We start from the raw sequence: 20,000 nt of genomic DNA on the forward strand, positions 1-20,000 counted from the left end.
TCCCTGACTGAAATGTAACATGTGACCCAATATGTGTCCTAATGTGGCCAAATATGTGTCCTAATGTGACCAAATATGTGTCCTAATGTGGCCAAATATGTGTCCTAATGTGTCCAAATATGTGTCCTAATGTGGCCAAATATGTGTCCCAATGTGTCCAAATATGTGTTCAAATATGTGACCTAATGTGTTATAGATAGATAGATAATTAATATAGGTAGAGAGAGAGAGAGAGAGAGAGAGAGAGAGAGAGAGAGAGAGAGAGAGAGAGAGAGAGAGAGAGCAAAATATCGTCTGAAAAATGCGTTCAAATCCTTCCTGACAACAGTTCATGACACATCACGTATTTCCGGGTGACACACACACACACACACACACTGTTCTCTCGACATGGTTGGAAATAAAACACCCAGCGCTATTTAGATGGGAAAAATAGCGAATAAAACACACATTGATGTTTTTTGTTGGGGGGGGGCCGGTGGTTGTCCAGTTGGTTGTGTGGACCACTTGTGATGTGTTTGTTGTTGTGATCTGCTGTTTTTGTGTGTCTAGGTAGGTATTGGTGTTGTGTGTTTTATTTATTTGTTTTCTGAGTGTGTTGTTTTGTGTTGCGTTTGTGTTGTTTTGTGTGTCTGTATTGTGTGTTTTGTGTGTTTCTGTTTGCTTTGTTTTGCTTTGTCTGTATTGTTTGTCAGTTTATGTGTGTGTTTGTGTGTGTGTCCACTGTATACAAAACACCCCCCCCCCCTCCTCCAACCTGTATCCCATCCACCAAAATAAAAACATTCCTCCTTGAACCTCCAAAAACAAACAGTCAATCCTCTTCACGCATTTAACATTGTTTTCCCCCCCACCCCTCTCACCCCTCCCACCCCCAAGAGGAAGACCTGACAGATGCTCTTACGGCTGGCAGCGCAGGGTATGGAGCTCACGACGCTGCCGGGGGAGAGGGAGGTGGGGGGGGGTAGTAAAGAAAACGGGAAAACGTATCTAAACAAGCCGACACACCAAACCATCGTCGCCTCGTCTATTAGAAAGGATTTTGAGCTCGTCGGTTTGGGTAGGTCTTCTGAGAGGCTGTGGAGGAGTGAGAGAAGGAGGGGAGGGGGTGGTGAGAGACGGAGGGGGTAGTAGGGGGGGGGAGTGGAATTCGGTCCTAAGCTGCCTGGATGACAAGAACAGCTGTCTCTGGTCTTATCTAGGATCACGTGTTGGAAGGCAGGGATGAAGGGAAGGAGGAGGAGGGAAGGAAGAAGGGAGGGAGGGAGGGCAGATAGGAAAGGAGGGAGGTAGGAGGGCAGATGGGAAAGGAAGGAGGAACGTGAGAGAGGGATGGAAAGGAGGGAAGAGATGCAGGGGTGGAGGGAAGAAGGAAAGGGGGGGAGGAAGGGGAGGGAAGAAAGGATGGAAGGTAGGATAGTGGAAAGGAGGGAGGGGAGAGAGAATGAAGGAGGAGTTAGCTCGTGATTCCCCCTGGTCGCTTCTTGGTATTTTGGAGTCGAGTTTTACCGACTTTTGGGAGGATGATGTTTTGGAGGCTAGAGACGTGAGTGATGATTCTCTTCTTCTTCTTCTTCTTCTTCTTCTTCTTCTTCTTCTTCTTCTTCTTCTTCTTCTTCTTCTTCTTCTTCTTCTTCTTCTTCTTCTTCTCTTTCTCTTCCTCTTCTGCCTCTTCCTCCTCCTCCTCCTCTTCTTCCTCCCTTAGTGTGTGTGTGTGTGTATATTCATGTATGTATATTTATACGTATATGCACGTGTGTATGTATGTGTGTATGTGTCAGTATCACTCAACACCTTAATTAACAACCAGCCAGGAAGGGAGAGTGTGGGAGAGGAGGTGAGAGTGTGAGAGAGTAGGTGAGAGTGTGGGAGGGGAAGTGAGAGTGCGGGAGAGGTGAGAGGGAAGACTAAGGTAAAAATCTAGAGTGCACCATTGTAAGTGATGGAAAAAAAATAGGCAGATAAATCCTTGTATGTGTGTGTATGTGTGATCTTGTGATGCAGAGAGGCTGTACAATGGTGTAGCATATAGCGATGATGTGGGTGAATAACTAATGAACCTTAGAGAGAGAGAGAGTGAGAGTGAGAGAGATGGAGACAAACAAACAGAGAAAGATGTAGAAAGAGATGGAGAGGAAAGAATGAGGGAGAAAGAGATGTAAAAACAAAGACATAAAAAGAGTGAGAGGGAGAGATGTAGATGGAAAGTCATAGAAAGAGAGACATTGAGAGAGAGAGAGAGAGAGAGAGAGAGAGAGAGAGATGTATAAAGAAAGAGAAAAAGAGAGAGAGAAGGGGACAGCCACATTCCCTGAGGCACACCACTACCATACCTCCTCCCGTCATTGTTGTCACTGGGGAGAGAGACATGAAAGTTTAACTCACTCTGTAAATAAAACATGTCCCTGTGGGCCCGGACACACGGAGAGTACAGGGAAGTGGGGCCCCCTTGGTCTAATGGGCCCCAGACCTCTAATGGACCCTCAACCTAACTTAATCATTGAATACTTGGAGGTCAGCTCTACCCCATATCACAGCAACTCACTGCCAACACAGCAGAGACCAATCAACACAGCAGCACACAGCAGGGGGGGGGGTGGGGGGGGTGGGGGGTGGAAGGCCCTCTTAACCCCAACACACCCCTGGGAAACTTTAACAACTCTCGAGGGACTTTTACATTGGACGTTGGACTGACACGGGCTAGGGGAGGGTGGGGGTAGGGTAGTGAGGAGGGTTGATCACGGTGGTAATATGTGCTCAGGCCCTTTTCCCCTCTTCCCCTTTTTACCCCCTTCATCCCACCCCTCCACCTTCTCCCTCCCCACCTCCATCCCCCTGCTTGACCTACTTACCCACCACAAAACACAGATTCGGACTTGTGACCTAACCTAACCTAACCTAACCTTGGCATAATCTAAAGTACAGGTACAGAAATACGTACAGATACAAAATACAGGTAAAATTACAGGTAAAAACACAAATACAGGTGCAGAGACAAACACAGGTAGTACAGAATACAGGTATAATACTACCTAACACAGCTACAGTATAATAATCTTGTATAACACGATACAGCATTTTAAAGTACAGGACTACTGTTATTTTTAACCATCAAGTAATGAATTTTGTTTTGGGAATTATGCTAACTAGCAAAAATATGAACACACACACACACACACACACACACACACACACACACACATCCCCACCCCCCCAAAAAGTCTAAAAGTATATATATTTGTATCTAGTTCCCGTCAGTATATTTTTAATGTAAATATATAATATATTCTTGAAGGTAATTAATATTTTTACCTTTTATAAAATCGTATCGTTTTATTAAGTGTTTCATCGACATAATGTATGTTTTTTAACACTACAGTGAAAAAGCGTGATATAACGGACTTCTCTCTGTCCCTCGATATAACGGACTTTCGTCTCTATATAGTCCGTTAGTTGGAGGTTTCATATCTAACGGACCCTCGATATAACGGACTTTCGTCTCTATATAGTCCGTTAGTTGGAGGTTTCATATCTAACGGATTTTCCTCTCTCCACATCGTCCGTTAAACAGAGGTACTACTTTATACACACCATATACCTGTATAAGTCACGTAAAAAGTCATCTATATTTCTCTTATATAAACTGATTCCACACACCTGTCATACACTGTACACCTGACTCCCCACACCTGTCATACTGTACACCTATCTCCCCACACCTGTCATACTGTACACCTACCTGACTCCTCACACCTGTCGTATACTATCCACCTGACTCCTCACACCTGTCATACTGTACACCTGACTCCTCACACCTATCATACTGTACACCTGACTCCCCACACCTGACTCCCCACACCTGACTTCCCACGCCTGTAACGCATTTCTGTAAAAAAATTGGTACCTGTATCGTATTAAACACCTGGACATAAAATATACAATAACGTCATGTTGTATTTAGTAATTTTTTATGATACAAAAAATTATTTAATTCTCTCTATTTTTTTTCGTGTGTTGAATTGTAATGGCGATCTAATGTGATGTTTTTTTTGTTCAGTATGTGTCATTATAAAGTCATGTGTCATCTGATGTGTCACTTGTATGTGTCACCTGTGTGTCATAATCTCTACCTGTGCCATAATTAAATACAATATACTAATTAATTATTTTTATTGTATGTGTCATTAAGTTAAGGTGTCATGTGTCGTGTCACTTGTATGTGTTATAATGCTACCTGTGTCATAATACCAACCTGTACTAACTAATTATCAGTATTACTATTTAATTCATTATATAATTATGTCATTCCTTTCGTAGATAATTCTCAATAATTCAGTAATAATTATGTGTTGTATTAATTAATATTATTCAGGTGTAAAAAGTCACGTATGTTTATTTTCTATTCAAGTCAACATTAATTATTATTTTTTAGATTATTTTTCATGATAATTTTCTTAGGTAATTATGAATGTAATAATTTTGTCTTCATTTTGAAATAACTGTTGTTGTTATTGTGTGAATTGGTGTTGTTATTACTGTTGTGTTTTGTTTTTGTACCGATAATTTCAAGTGTCAGGTGTATGTGTCATCTGTCAGGTGTGTTTGTCAGGTATGTGTTAGGTGTATGTATGAGGAATGTGTCAGGTGTATCAGGTATGTATCAACCGTATGTGTCAGGAATGTATCAGGTGTATGTGTCAAGAATGTATCAGGTGAATGTGTCAAGTGTATATGTGATCTATATTTCAAGTATATATGTGTCGCCTTTACGTGTTCAATATATGTATGAGATATATGTGTCCTGTATATGTGTCAGCCCACTATGTATCCCTTTCATGTATCATCACGTATCTCAAGACAACAACAACACGTCTGGCTTAACTGTTATCCCTTATCGCTAGTGTTTATTCTTATCTATTATTTTATCTGAACTGTCATGAGCGTCCCTGTCACTCTCTGTCACTCCCTGTCACGTCCTGTCGTCTCCTGTCACGTCACTACCGTGTTACATAACTCTCTGCAATCATATAACAGCCGGTTACATTTTTTTGTGTGGCTGTGTGTGTGTGTGTGTGTGTGTGTGTGTGTGTGTGTGTGTGTGTGTGTGTGTGTGTGTGTGTGTGTGTGTGTGTGTATCTCAATACCTGTATCACCTCAACCACTCAACACAGGTGAGGTCTAACAAGCCAATTATACCAAGGTGTTTAAGGTAATTAACTCACCTGTAATAAAACGCATGACACGTCTAATTGGCTGTGATGAGGGGGGGGGTGAGGGGGTGATGGAGGTGGAGGTGTGAGGGGGAGTGGGGAGGTGAGGAGGATAATTAGGTGTTTACGTCATTAAGGCCAGGTAATTAAGATGTAATGAGGGGTGGTATTAGTAGGGATTGATTGGGAGGGGTAATTACGGTAGATAGATAGATAAATAGATAGATAGATAGATAGATAGATAGACAAAGAGAAAGAGAGGGAGAGAGAGATTAATTTGATTGTGAAGTGAACTACGATAACAGTTCTTTAATGACTAGATTGCAGAGTTAAAGAGACCCATTCCTATCTCTGGATTATGTCTGAGAGAGAGAGAGAGAGACTAGGCATTTACTACACAGGTAACTTTGTTAATTACCGGCAGGTGATCACCAACTCAGTGTTACAGGTCACCTCCAGCCTCTAACTCCTCGCTGAATCACTCTTAATTGCCCTCTAACTACTGTTCATTTGATCTTTGACCCTTGGAGGTGACCTTTGGCTCCGATAGGTGACTCACGACCCCGTAAAGGTGATGCATGACTTCCTCAGGTAATATTTGACCCCACAGGTGATATTTCACTCATTATCTGACCCCTGACCTTCCTTATATAACCTTTGACCCCCAACACGTGCCCTCTGACCCTTCATACGTGACCACCAACTTCTAGATGACCTCTGTTGACCTCGGTAGCTGGATCAACACAAGGTTACATTTCCCTAATCGCTTCACCTAACCTCCAACCCTCCACATATAACCTCCAACCCTCCACACATAACTTCCAACCTCCAGATGACCTCAGTTGACCTCGGTAGCTGGGTCAACACAAGGTTACATTACCCTAATCGGCCCCCAACACTGTCAGGCCCCAAACTCGCTGCCTGGGGTAATACATGGGCCAATAAAATCAAGATCAGACTAGAGACACCCGGCCATAATTTACATTAATGTGGCCGGTCGGGTTTTCTGTTCGACTTGGTGTAATTTCGTACGTGGTTTCTGGTTTCTTGGCCACTTACACCGTGAGATATGGGCGTCCCTGGAGACGTCTAGATACCGCCAGGGGTGTTTTAAAATTATGGGGATTAAAAACCTAGATATCGTGGTAGAATTGACATGGTTATATTGAGTTATCTATTTTTGGTTCTCTATTCAAACATTTTCGTATATGTTTTCTATTTATTCCTGTAAGACCTCTTGGGATATTAGAAACCACAGTGGTATCTAACTCCAGACAGACATTACATGGTAGTTTATATTAATTGGGTAGTTTAGTCCACTGTTCATATTCTTATTTAATTAGTGGAGTGGTTTCAAATTCGAGCACCACATACCCGGGGACATACACAGCTTCCAGGGGTGCCATTAGAAACCTTTAGAGACAATTAGGGACCATTAGACACCATTAAATACCTCCGCCTCAGCCCCAAATATAGACTTTCACTCCCCCAAGTACTCAAATGTACTCAAGCACGAACTTTCACCCATCCAAGTACTGAAACACACTCAAACATTCACCCAGCCCCAACTACAGACTTTCACTCGAACCCCCAAGTACTCAAATACTACTCTAACAAACTTTCACTCATTCCCCCATGTACTCTAATGTACTCGGGAACTCATTAAGTATTTCTTAATCTCTCTTCACCCCTAACAAAGGTTTTCAATCTCCTAGTTGGTATTAGAGATGACTGTTTGAAGTGTTGTAAGAGTAGTGGAGTTCAGAGGCCTTACTGCTCATGGTGTGTGTGTGAGAGAGAGAGAGAGAGAGAGAGAGAGTGAGAGTGAGAGAGAGAGAGAGGTGTACGTATTATTATACCACTAAGTTCGTCATTCAAGTCTAACATCACCCAGTATAGTGAACAAGAACATTGGCTGGACAAAGAACAAGAACAATATACAGGAACAATGAACACGAATAATATAGCAGAAGAATGAACAAGAAGAACAACATAACATAACACTCACAGAACATGGCGATAACAGCAGAACGGTGGGTGATACTCGCTGGCATGGGGAGAGTATGGGCGTGAACCTCGCTATCGTGGGCGTGAACCTCGCTATCATGGGCTTGAACCTCGCTATCATGGGCTTGAACGTCGCTATCGTGGGCGTGAACCTCGCTGTCGTGGGTGTGACTGTGGCTCTCATGGTCTGCTGTAACGAGGCGGCAGGTGAGGTGGGCGTCTCGGTGTCTCTGTTCCACGCCCACAATACTCAGCTGGTTGACGGCCACGCCCTCACCCGCTGACGCCCACGAGGTGTCGATCTCTTGGCCTCCTAGTAACCATGTTAGGCTGATCACCGCGGCCTTGCCTGTAGGAGGAGACGAAGGAGGTGGTGGTGAGTAGAGGAGGAGGAGGAGAAAAGGAGAGGAGGAAGAGGAAGACGTAGAAGAACAAGAATAAATGTTACAATGAGAAAATAAGAAGAAGAAGAAGAAGGGAAAACCAGAATTAACAAATAATAAGAAAAAAATACAAAACGAAATACCAAAAAAAGACAAAAATGATAAAACAATTACAAAAAAATATTCAAAAGAAAAACACAGAGACGAGGAACAGCTGCGTCACCAGTACACGTGTTGGGAGGTAAATATTTACGTTCAAGGTAGATAAGCGCGCGAAATCCCCCCCTCCTCCCCCCCCCACTACCTGTGCTATTTCCCAGGCCTCGGCGTCAGATGTAAACAAACAGGTATTTTGGTATCAGAAAATGTGGTCGTGGGCTGGAGGTTTATGTTGACACTACATCTTACTGTTTTATTGGCTGGTTTATGTGTGGTGGTGTTTGTGGAGGTGTTTGAGTGTGTGTGTGTGTGTGTGTTTGTGGTGTTTTATAATGGTGTTGTGGTGTTTTATTTGATGGTATTGGGGTGTTTGTGGTGTATTGTTTGATGATGAGGTGTTTTATATGTGTTGGTGTGTGTGTGTGTGTGTGTGTGTGTGTGTGTGGAAGTATCTTGTTTAAAGCGGAGGTGTTGGCACAGCTTAAAGATTTGACTTGACTTACTGTGGCCTGACCTGACTTTACTGTAACTCACACCTTTCACACGCTATCCGTAATAACACACACACACACACACACACACACACACACACACACACACAGGTAACTCAGGTGAATTATTCGACCACTCACCTGACACTGGGAGGAAAGTTCTCTCACACTGTCAACTTTCTCTCACTAACTTTCTCTCAACTCTCACCACCACTTTCATAAACTTCTTTGTCCTTGTTTAACAGAATTGTGACACTGTCCGTTCGTCCGTGCGTCCATTCGTCTGTCTGTCTGTCTATCCATCTATCTATTTATCTATCTGTGTGTGTGTGTGTATGTATGTATGTATGTATGTATGTATAGACGATAATAATGATAAAAGATAATAATAATAATGACACACCTGGACTCAGAGGTATAATTAGACAGGTGTTATCAGAAGCCACGTCATCAAAGAAGGTAATCTAGCCTCCCTGATGGCAAAATTAGGCACCTGGATGGAATTCTTAAACTATCTTATACTGATGATTAGAAAACTTATTACGGGGCGGTGTAATGGTGGTTGGGGTGTGTGGTGGGGGTGAGAGTGGACGGTGGGGAGGAGAGTGTGGAGGTGGTTGTGTGGGGAGGGAGGGTGTGATGGGTGTGTGGGTATGGGTGAATTTATGGGGGAGAGGGGGTGACATGTGTGTGTGTTGGGGGTATAGGGCCCATTAGACAGGGACCAATTAAAACAGGAACCCATTAACTCAGGGATCTATTAAAACAGATACTCACTAGCCCCCACACCTGTAATAACTACCCAGACTGGTCACAGGTGTATGGTACCAGGTGTGTAGAGTCAGTTGGGTCAAGTTAGGTCACACACTACCATACATCAACAACACCTTCGATATATCATTTAAACTGGCCACTAACTCAGGGTTTGGGAACAGCTGCCAACCATCCCTTCTAACTTTAGTATTATTATTATTCCCCGTAAAGATGCTAAAAGAGGCGTTTATACTGTCTGTTTGTCTGTCTGTCTGTATGTATCATAATTGTTAATTTTTGTGATGTTATTAATTTTGTAGGTTTATACATATGCATACATACATACATACATACATACAAACATACTTGCATACATACATACATACATACATACATACATACATACATACATACATACATACATACACTAAAACCACCTCAAACGCACTCAATACAACCCACACGCAGCACACTCAACTAATCACCTCCAAAACACACACTCACACTATCGCCAAACGCTCAGGTAACAACACAACTAATTGGATTACAGGTAAAATTAGTTAAGGTAAGTTATCGTTCTTACAATCTCGATCTCCTGTTGCTGTAATCACGCTGGTGTGTCTAACGGTACACTGCCTCCCGTTATGGGCTTCTGTTGATTGGGTTTTACTCGTATGGGGGAGATACTGTTGGTGGTAGTGCTGTTGTTGGAGTACTTGTTGTTATTATTTTGGTATTTGTTTTGTTATTGTTGTTTTTGTTATTATTTTTATTGTGATTTATGTATTATTATTATTATTATTATTATCATCATCATCACCACACCCGGTAGACGCAGCACACCTGAGTTATGGCTTAATTTAACTATTTCAGGTGTTCAAAAATGTTCTTTGGAGGCTAATGAGCTTTATATATCTTTTTAATGGCTCTCTTCTCTACTTAATAAGACTTTGGATATTTTCTTGCTTTTGTTGTGTTAGTAAATGGCGCCTCTGTTTACGGTGTTCAGTATACGTTGTGTTTTGGTATTCAGTTAGTGATGTTTTCGCTATTCAGTAAATGTGGGTTTTGGTATTCAGGAAGGTGCGTTTTCGGTATTCAGTAATGTGTTTTTTTTTGTTTTTTTTAATTGTAGGTTTTAGCGTAATGTGTTTTATAATTGGAAGTAATAAATATGCCGAGTGGTTGGTTAGTGCTACCACCACTACTACTACTAGTACTACTACTTTATTGTCACTACCACCACTTCTACTACTACTACTACTACTACTACTACTCGTCACGTAAGGTTAGCAACACTGACCGTGAGATGCCTGACAGGTGAGGGTAAGGTTAGCTCCCTCGGCCACGGGTTGAAGTCGATCCCCTACAGGTCGACCGGTCGAGTCCTCCAGCACCAGCCCCTTGACCTTCTCTGTTGTGGTAGGTCGAGTGGTTAGGATAATGGGTATGTATATATCAAGGCTGAAATGAAATACTATTATATCATTACACCATCACCATACACCACTACACCACACTACCACCATACACCACTACACCACACTACCACCATGCACCACTACACCACACTACCACCATACACCACTATTATACACCACTATCACCACCACAATCATCGTCACCATACCATCATCACCCCCATCATCATCACCACCACCACCATTACCACTATCACCACTCATCACCACCACTACCACACATCTACCATTATCATCATCATCATCATCATCAACACCACACTACCACACCACCACTACCACTGCCACTCACCACCATCACCACTACACCAGTACTCACCAGGTACAAGCAGCAGTAGTCTTTGAGTCCAGGTAGGTGACAGACGAAAATGTACTCTACACCTGTACTCTGCCTGGTCCTCTCGCAACACCTGTCTAATTACCAGAGATGTACCGCCAGCCTCCAGGTAACGATGCTCCTTAGGCTCCTCTTCGCTCGTGCTGGCGTTCCTGAGGCTGGCGATGCTGTTGCTGCTAACGGTGGTGGTGGTGTCGGTGGTGTTAAGGTTGTCAGCTTTGCCTCTGGCGTCGTAGCTGTAGGTGAGAGAGAGAGAGATAATGGTGTGTGTGTGTGTGTGTGTGTGTGTGTGTGTGTGTGTGTGTGTGTGTGTGTGTGTGTGTGTGTGTGTGTGTGTGTCTTGTGAATTGTGATTAGTTTGTTTGTTTGTCTGTTTATCTATATATCTATCTGTCTAAATAAAACTCAGCATTATGCTCTCTCTCTCTCTCTCTCTCTCTCTCTCTCTCTCTCTCTCTCTCTCTCTCTCTCTCTCTCTCTCTCTCTCTCTCCAATAGAATAGTAAAGCCCCCCAAAAAAAAAAAACACCTTTTCACTACTTAATTAAACTACAGGTGTGAAAAATAGTAAACAATTAGACCTAAAATTAATTAGAATGATATAGAATGATATAAAATAGTTCTCCTATATGATATAACGTGTGGGAGTCATTTATATAGGCAGGCGTAATGGAGTGTTTTAATTGTGTAAAGTTGAAAGTGATTTATATAATGAAAGTGGTAACTGGGAACACTTACGTTGTGGAATGATTATAAAAGAGACGGATAGACAGACAGACGGGCAGAGAGAGAGAGAGAGAGAGAGAGAGAGAGAGAGAGAGAGAGAGAGAAAGAGTGAGATTATTATAAAAGGAAAGTATATTATTATAATTATTATTATTATTATTATTATTATTATTATTGCTGGGAGAGGAAGAGAGAGGGAGTATGTGAGTGGGCATGACAGACAGATAGACAGAGAGACAGACAGACAGATAGACAGACAGACAGACAGACAGACAGACAGACAGAGAGATAATGTTAAATTAAATGTTTAATTAAAGGTAAATGGGTGAAATGGGCCCTTTTTTAATGGTTAGGTTAGGTTAATTTATGCAAGTTAAATTAAACTAATCAGACCACAGTTAATTAACCTGCATACCATTAACCTCACACCTGATGATGTTAAGATAAAGTTAATTTATCCTTTATAACATTAACCTAGACGTCAGTGATCAAGACGGCCATCAAACAAGGTCATTAACCCTCTCATGTAGTGATTACTTCTGACTCACGACACTGACTCATCATACTGACTCACCATCACCTCTAACTCACCACAACTGACTCTCCACACCACTAACTCACCCCCACCACTGACTCACCCCCACCACTGACTCACCACCATCACCACTGACTCACCACCATCACCACTGACTCACCACCACCACCACTGACTCACCACCACCACCACTGACTCACCACTGACTCACCACCACCACCACTGATTCACCACCACCACCACTGACTCACCACTGACTCATCACCATCACCACTGACTCACCACCATCACCACTGACTCACCACCACCACCACTGACTCACCACTGACTCACCACCCCCACCACTGACTCACCACCATCACCACTGACTCACCACCCCCACCACTGACTCACCACCCCACCACTGACTCACCACCACCACCACTGACTCACCACCATCACCACTGACTCACCACCCCCACTGACTCACCACCCCCACCACTGACTCACCACCACCACCACTGACTCACCACATCACCACTGACTCACCACCATCACCACTGACTCACGGTTTACTGTTGAGTCGTAAATGATCCAAGTAGCAATGAAAGTTTATGGTTCCTAATTTATTAACCTGGTAGTGAGGTATATTTATGTCTCCCCTCCTTCCGTTTTCTTTATCCTCTTCCCCTCCCTCCTCCTGATTCCTTTATTATCTGTTTATCTTCCATTTCTGTCTTCCTTTTCCCTCCTTCTTGTTCTTCATGTTCCTGTTCTCGTTCTTATTCTTCTTCTTTGTTTCTTATTTATTAATCTTAGTTATTTCTCACCTTCTTCTTCCTCTTCTTCTTCTTCTTCTTCTTTAGTTATGCCTCACCCCCCTTCCGTATTCTCTTTGTGTTTTCCTCTTATCTTCTATTTTCTATCTATATTTTCTGTTTCCCCTTTCCCTCTTTTCCTTCCTCCCTGTTCCATATTTAGTAGTGAGGTCTGGGGGTATTTTCAAGTCTCCCCTCCTTACCTCTTCTCTCATCTCTACTCTTGTGTCTTAGTCTGTCTGTCTATCTGTCTGTCTTCCTTTCTTTCTCTTTCCTTCTCTCTCTCTCCCCTCTCTCTTTTCCTACCTTTCTGTTCCATAATTAATACCCAGGACTGAGGGGAAGAGAGGGGAATGTTATGTTTTCCCCCCTCTTTCATTTTCTTTTCCTTTCCTCTTTGCATTCCTCTACCCCTCATTCTTCTCCCCCCTTCCCTTCTCTTCCTTGCCTCTTCCTCTTATTTAACGAAGGACGAGGGGAAGTGAGGTGGATTGTTAAGTTTCCCCTCTTATCTGTTTCCTTTTATTTATCCTCCTTTTCTAATATCTTCTTCTTCCTCCCCCTTTCTTATTCTTCCTTACTTCTTATTTCTCTTACTTCCCCCCCCTCGACTCTTAGCCATCTTCCGTTTTCTGTGACGTGACGATTTTATTATGCAAATCTCTCTCTCTCTCTCTCTCTCTCTCTCTCTCTCTCTCTCTCTCTCTCTCTCTCTCTCTCTCTCTCTCTCTCTCTCTCTCTCTCTCTCTCTCTCTCTCTCTCTCTCTCTCTCTCTCTCTCTCTCTCTCGTCATAAATCTCCACTGGCAGCTGAGCCCGTGTTTACCCCCCAGAGGGACAAGGTAATAAAACTGTGTGTGTGTGTGGGCGTGTGTGTGTGGGGGGGGGTGGGCGTGTGTGGGTGTGTGTAAGAGAGAGACTGAAAGAGAGGAGGTGAGAAGCAATTCCTAGGAAGTCCTGATTATGGGAATTTATATTTAACTGAGTAAATGTTTCTATCTGTCATTATCTGTTTATTCTCTCTCTCTCTCTCTCTCTCTCTCTCTCTCTCTCTCTCTCTCTCTCTCTCTCTCTCTCTCTCTCTCTCTCTCTCTCTCTCTCTCTCTCTCTCTCTCTCTCTCTCTCTCTCTCTCTCTCTCTCTCTCTCTCTCTCTCTCTCTCTCTCTCTCATTCATATATATAATTTCTCAACTTTCCCTTCACTCTAAATTTCCTTTCTCGGCCCCCCCCTCCTCACTCTCCCCTCTCCCTTAGCCTTTCCTCTTGGGGATTCTCAGCAACATCATAAAACCAACATAAATAACACTGGTTCAAGGAAATACTTTCTCTGTTTAGAAAGTATGTGAGACTTTCCTGGTACTATAATTTTCTCCTTGTAGTTACCTTGTTTCCTGTTACTTTCCCTTGGTACTTTCCCCTGTGTGAGTGTGGCCTCTCTCCCCCTTCCACTCTCCCTTTCCTCTCACGCACTCTGCCAATTGTTTTTTGTTAACTTTCACTTAAACTCTCACTTGTTGATTCTCTCTCTCTCTCTCTCTCTCTCTCTCTCTCTCTCTCTCTCTCTCTCTCTCTCTCTCTCTCTCTCTCTCTCTCTCTCTCTCTCCCCGCTACTCCCCCGTTCCCCCCACTCCCTCCCTCCCTGCAGCTAATGTCACAGGTAATTACTCAGGTGAGATGGCGTAATTTTTATCACCGCTGTCTCTGTGTTGACTATTGTTGACGAGGTTATTGGTCCTTTCCCTGCCTCCTTTCTCTCACTTTCTCTTCCTTTCTCTCACTCTATCTCCATTTCCCCCTTTTTCTTCCTTTCTCTTACTTTATCTCCCTTTCGTTCACTTTTTATTAATTTATCTCCCTTTCTCTCACTTCATCTCCCTTTCTCTCACTTTCTCTTCCTCTCTTTTATTTTCTCTTCTTCCCCGTCCTTCTCCCATTCCTCCCTCCCACAATTTTATCTTTTTTTTTGGACTCAGTAAAGTTTGTCTGGTAAATTAACTAAAAAATTACATTAAGTTATTTTTTTTTTACCCCGTTGTGTTAATGTTGTTACGGTATGTTGCAATTATTTAGTTGATCTGTTTATTGTAACTAATTTGTTGAGGGGAGTGGTTGTTGTTGTTGTGGTGGTGGTAGTAGTAGTGGTTGTGGTGGTGGTAGTAGTGGTTGTGGTGGTGGTTGTGGTTGTGGTGGTTGTGGTTACTCTAGTTATTGTTGTTTTGTTTTAGTTGTGATTGTAATAATAACGATAATAACTCATTGTATTTAATCTTGTGTCTTTAAGTGTCATGTCGTATCGTGTCATGTCGTATCGTGTCATGTCGTATCGTGTGTCGTATAGTGTCATGTCGTATCGTGTGTCGTATAGTGTCATGTCGTGTCGTGTCATGTCGTATCGTGTGTCGTATAGTGTCATGTCGTATCGTGTCATGTCGTATCGTGTCATGTCGTATCGTGTGTCGTATCGTGTCATGTCGTGTCGTGTCATGTCGTATCGTGTTAAAAGAGCGAGGCGTGAACTACAACCAGCCTGGCTCTCCTCAGTAAATTATGTGTGCGTTCCAAGTTACGACACGAGACAATGATGTTGATTTTTGCAACGTCTTAAGATGGTGTTGCTGATGAAGAAGGAATTTTTGCAACATTTTGGGGAGGATTGTTGCATTGTTGTTATGTTGGTTTTTTTGAAACATATTGGCTTCGTGGTAATGACGGAAGATGTTATTTGCAACGTTTTGTCACTTTTTTTTTACGTTGCTGATGTTAATTTTTTTGCAATAGTATTATATAAAACCCTAATAATATCTCAAAATAAAATCCATTAATACTGTACCAATAAAATTAACAATATAAAAATCCCTCGAAATCTCAAAATAAAATCCCCAAATCCTAAATTAAAATCCAAATAATATCCCAACACCAAATCACCCCCAAAATCCCCCCAAAATCACCCCTAAATCCCCCCTAAATCCCCCCAAAATCCCCCTAAACAAAATCCCAACTCTAAAATTCTAACAAAAGTGCCCTAATTTTAGCTCACATATCATACAACGATAATGAAACATATGCCGTTTGTGTTTGTTTACGTGTTGGCAAATAAATATATATATATACGTTATGTGGATGGAATAGTTACGTCGTGGTGGTTTAAAGGTAGATAGATAGATAGATAGATAGATAGATAGATAGATAGATAGGTAGATAGATAGATAGATAGGTAGATAGATAGATAGAAAGGTAGATAGATAGATAGATAGATAGATAGGTAGGTAGGTAGATAGGTAGGTAGATAGATAGATAGATAGATAGATAGATAGATAGGTAGATAGATAGATAGATAGATAGATAGATAGGTAGGTAAGTAGGGAGACAGACAGACTTATCTATCAACACGAAACAGTTCATCTTGACACATAGACGCTGGTAATACTGAAGACTGTCATCATACTGTCAATTATTTCTCCATTCTGTCTGTGTTTATCTGTCTGTCTGTCTGTCTATCTATCTATCTATCTATATCTGTCTATATAATTGTGTACGTCTTTCTAGAGGTGGGTGGGCTAATGGTTGGGTCAGTTTCGTAGTTGGGTGGGTGGGTGGGTCAGCTGGGGGTGTTTGGCTCAGAACGTGACGTCATCCATCATCATGGGGTATTAATTTACTTGACTGATGGTCCAGCCTGGCCTGCTACTCTCTCTCTCTCTCTCTCTCTCTCTCTCTCTCTCTCCACAGTGGAAATATGTGATCATGGAGCACAAAAGGAGATATCTCACTTCAGCAGCACCATCCACCCACACTGTCCCATCAATGACGGGGCCGTGTTGATTGTATGTCTGTCTGTCTCTGTTTTTATTCGTTTGTCTGTCTATATCTCTGACTGTTTGTATATATGTCTAGCTCTTTATCTTTTTGTCTACCTGTCTGCGTGTGTGTGTGTGTGTGTGTGTGTGTGTGTGTGTGTGTGTGTGTGTGTGTGTGTGTGTGTGATGCGCAGTCACACCTAAAGGTAGATAAATTATTTTTTTTCCTGGCGTGTGTACGAGGTATTTAACTATGGTGTAGGACAATGAGGCGACTATAGTGTTATGGGTGTAGTGTAGATACTATAGTGTATACCCGTTCCACTCTAACCTGGCCCGTAAGCCACGCCCCTCATCTATAGCTACAGACAACTGATTGGCTCCACTGAACGTTTCTGATTGGCTCCACTGAACGTTTCTGATTGGCTCCACTGAACGTTTTGTCTCCTCTGGCCTGCGAGTGTATAAACGTGTATTTATATCGACCTTTTATGATATTTAACACATTTAGTTTTGTTATGCCATAGCTTATCAACTTGAATTACGTTAAAGATGAATATATTAATGAGGACACATATGGCACGACGTAAAAACAAATTGGCAACTCAGCACAACTTAGTTTTTAATAATTATCACTTAAAATTAATGTTACTTCAATACACGACAAACAATGTTAAATACAAAAGTTACAAACACAAATAAGGACTGTATTGTGCGTCATTGGTTCAGTAACAGCCTCTTGCTTTATCCCAACAGTTCAGGGGTGAAGGTTTGGAATTATACACGTCACGAAATTTTTAAATAAAATGTAATAACAAAGGTTTACCATAATAAGTGTCCAGGTTCCATAATGAACAGATAGATTAAATTAAGAGAATAAAGAATAAACATGATCCTTAATAAACAACTAATATATATGCACAGTATATAAACCATAAACCACTTTACAACACCTCTATTGATTGAACTGTACACACAATAAATAACAATAGAGCAGCACTGAATATATAATACTCAACTAAACCATATTTGAGAAGGTGTCCACCACTGACACACTCAGATGTCCTCCCAGCAGCGACTGACAAAACCCCGTATCCCGGGGGACTACAAACCTAACAACACTACTGTAAAATAACTCCCACACTAACCTGCAAAAATGGTTAAACATACATTCTATACATACATTCAGGGCAGTTTCTAGGTATACAGTACAAGCCCTAGGTTGAGGGTAACGAACATTATAATAATTTACTATGCACAATGCAACGTACCATCGTGCATTACGCCATGCATAACTGTTGGAATTTTCTAGGAACCAATCAGCTACTAGTATAGAAGAACGGTGTGGCTTATGGGTCAGGTTAGCGTGAAACTACTATAGTTTAGGCAGTGTTGTCACTTGCTCCAAGGATTAACTCTCGCTCAAACGTATTTCCCCCCTGGAGCTTCATCATAAGGTTTTACACCGTTTTCTTAGCATTCAACGGCCGGGCCGTTAGCGACAATATTTTTGAAGATGCCTATAATGGAGTATGTCATAAATATCTCTAAGGGACTTCTTATGACGGGCTTTTGAGTGCGCTATATCGAAAATTTTATTGTTCATCGGGGTGACCGCTAGCTTAGAAAACTCATTGACGCGCCGCTTTATCTTCTGGCCCAGTCCCAACAGTTCCTTACGGGTGAGCTTTGACTTGTTTAAAATTTTCACCTTACGATTGTTGTTGTCTTCCTGGGTGAACCCCACATTAAGTTCCAGGTTAGTCACCATCTCCTTCTCTGGATAGTGTGGAGTGAAGCCCTTATAGTTTTTCATGTATTCTTTCCACCTTGTCTTGTCACGGTTTTGTACTGCGTCATCCGTGAGACTATAATAAAACGATTTTGCCGCCTTACACGTATGCTCGGTCGACTCCTCAAACAAAGTCTCGAGTTTTGAATATTTTGAAGGGGCAGGGCCGTCCTTTGGGTAAAAGCCTATTTGCCACAGGTCATGTATTTCTTCGGTGACATGTCCCGTTTGCTCATAAAGATCTCGTTTGTGAGCTTTGGAGTAGTCACAGTGGCTCCGAGAGTAGGGTTTTGTTATGTGCACCCTTATATGGCGTCCAGAGGCATTTAGGTTTTCCCACACATCTGAGACATGAAACACATCAGACTCGTAAGCGAAGGGCTCACCTCTTTCACCGTCACCGATGGTGTGAATCTTAAGTTCCTTTTTCATAACTGTAACTCACGATAACTAGAATAATCTACGGGACAAATACGGGTCAAAACAGAAACAACGGTTTGTAAATATAAACAGCGTGGAACAGTGCTCCAGTTGTTATAATGCAGTGGATGTAGTGTAGATGATAGTGTAGTGTAGTAGATGTAGTGTAAATGATGGTGTGTAGATGTAGTGTAGATGATAGTGTAGTGTAGTAGATGTAGTGTAGATGATAGTTTAGTGTAGTAGATGTAGTGTAAATGATGGTGTGTAGATGTAGTGTAGATGATAGTGTAGTGTAGTAGATGTAGTGTAGATGATAGTGTAGTGTAGTGTAGTAGATGTAGTGTAGATGATAGTGTAGTGCAGTAGATGTAGTGTAGATGATAGTGTAGTGTAGTAGATGTAGTGTAAATGATGGTGTGTAGATGTAGTGTAGATGATAGTGTAGTGTAGTAGATGTAGTGTAGATGATAGTGTAGTGCAGTAGATGTAGTGTAGATGATAGTGTAGTGTAGTAGATGTAGTGTAAATGATGGTGTGTAGATGTAGTGTAGATGATAGTGTAGTGTAGTAGATGTAGTGTAGATGATAGTTTAGTGTAGTAGATGTAGTGTAAATGATGGTGTGTAGATGTAGTGTAGATGATAGTGTAGTGTAGTAGATGTAGTGTAGATGATAGTTTAGTGTAGTAGATGTAGTGTAAATGATGGTGTGTAGATGTAGTGTAGATGATAGTGTAGTGTAGTAGATGTAGTGTAGATGATAGTGTAGTGTAGTAGATGTAGTGTAAATGATGGTGTGTAGATGTAGTGTAGATGATAGTGTAGTGTAGTAGATGTAGTGTAGATGATAGTGTAGTGTAGTAGATGTAGTGTTGATGATAGTGTAGTGTAGTAGATGTAGTGTAGGTGTAGTGTAGTAGATGTAGTGTAGATGATAGTGTAGTAGGTGTAGTGTAGATGATAGTGTAGTAGGTGTAGTGTAGATGATAGTGTAGTAGGTGTAGTGTAGGTGTAGTGTAGTAGACGTAGCGTAGATGATAGTGTGGTGTAGATGTAGTGTATAGTGTAGTAGATGTAGTGGATGATAGTGTAGTAGATGTAGTGTGGATGAT

At 41.9% G+C, this 20,000-nt stretch overlaps 1 protein-coding gene across 1 annotated transcript in view; it reads right to left on the reverse strand.

Annotated features, from left to right (window-relative positions):
- The window catches only part of LOC121870808, a 127,071-nt gene that overhangs the window by 25,604 nt on the left and 81,467 nt on the right, over positions 1 to 20,000 (reverse strand). The window contains exons 3-5 of the mRNA XM_042372778.1: positions 10,804 to 11,057; positions 10,307 to 10,417; positions 7,219 to 7,566 (exon numbers count right to left, since the gene is read on the reverse strand). Of these exons, the coding sequence (XP_042228712.1) occupies positions 7,219 to 7,566; positions 10,307 to 10,417; positions 10,804 to 11,057 (713 nt within the window). The remainder of the gene's footprint in view (positions 1 to 7,218; positions 7,567 to 10,306; positions 10,418 to 10,803; positions 11,058 to 20,000) is intronic.

The sequence above is a fragment of the Homarus americanus genome, unplaced genomic scaffold (genome assembly GCF_018991925.1).
Source record: "Homarus americanus isolate GMGI-L3 unplaced genomic scaffold, GMGI_Hamer_2.0 scaffold16119, whole genome shotgun sequence".
NCBI lineage: Eukaryota > Metazoa > Arthropoda > Malacostraca > Decapoda > Nephropidae > Homarus > Homarus americanus.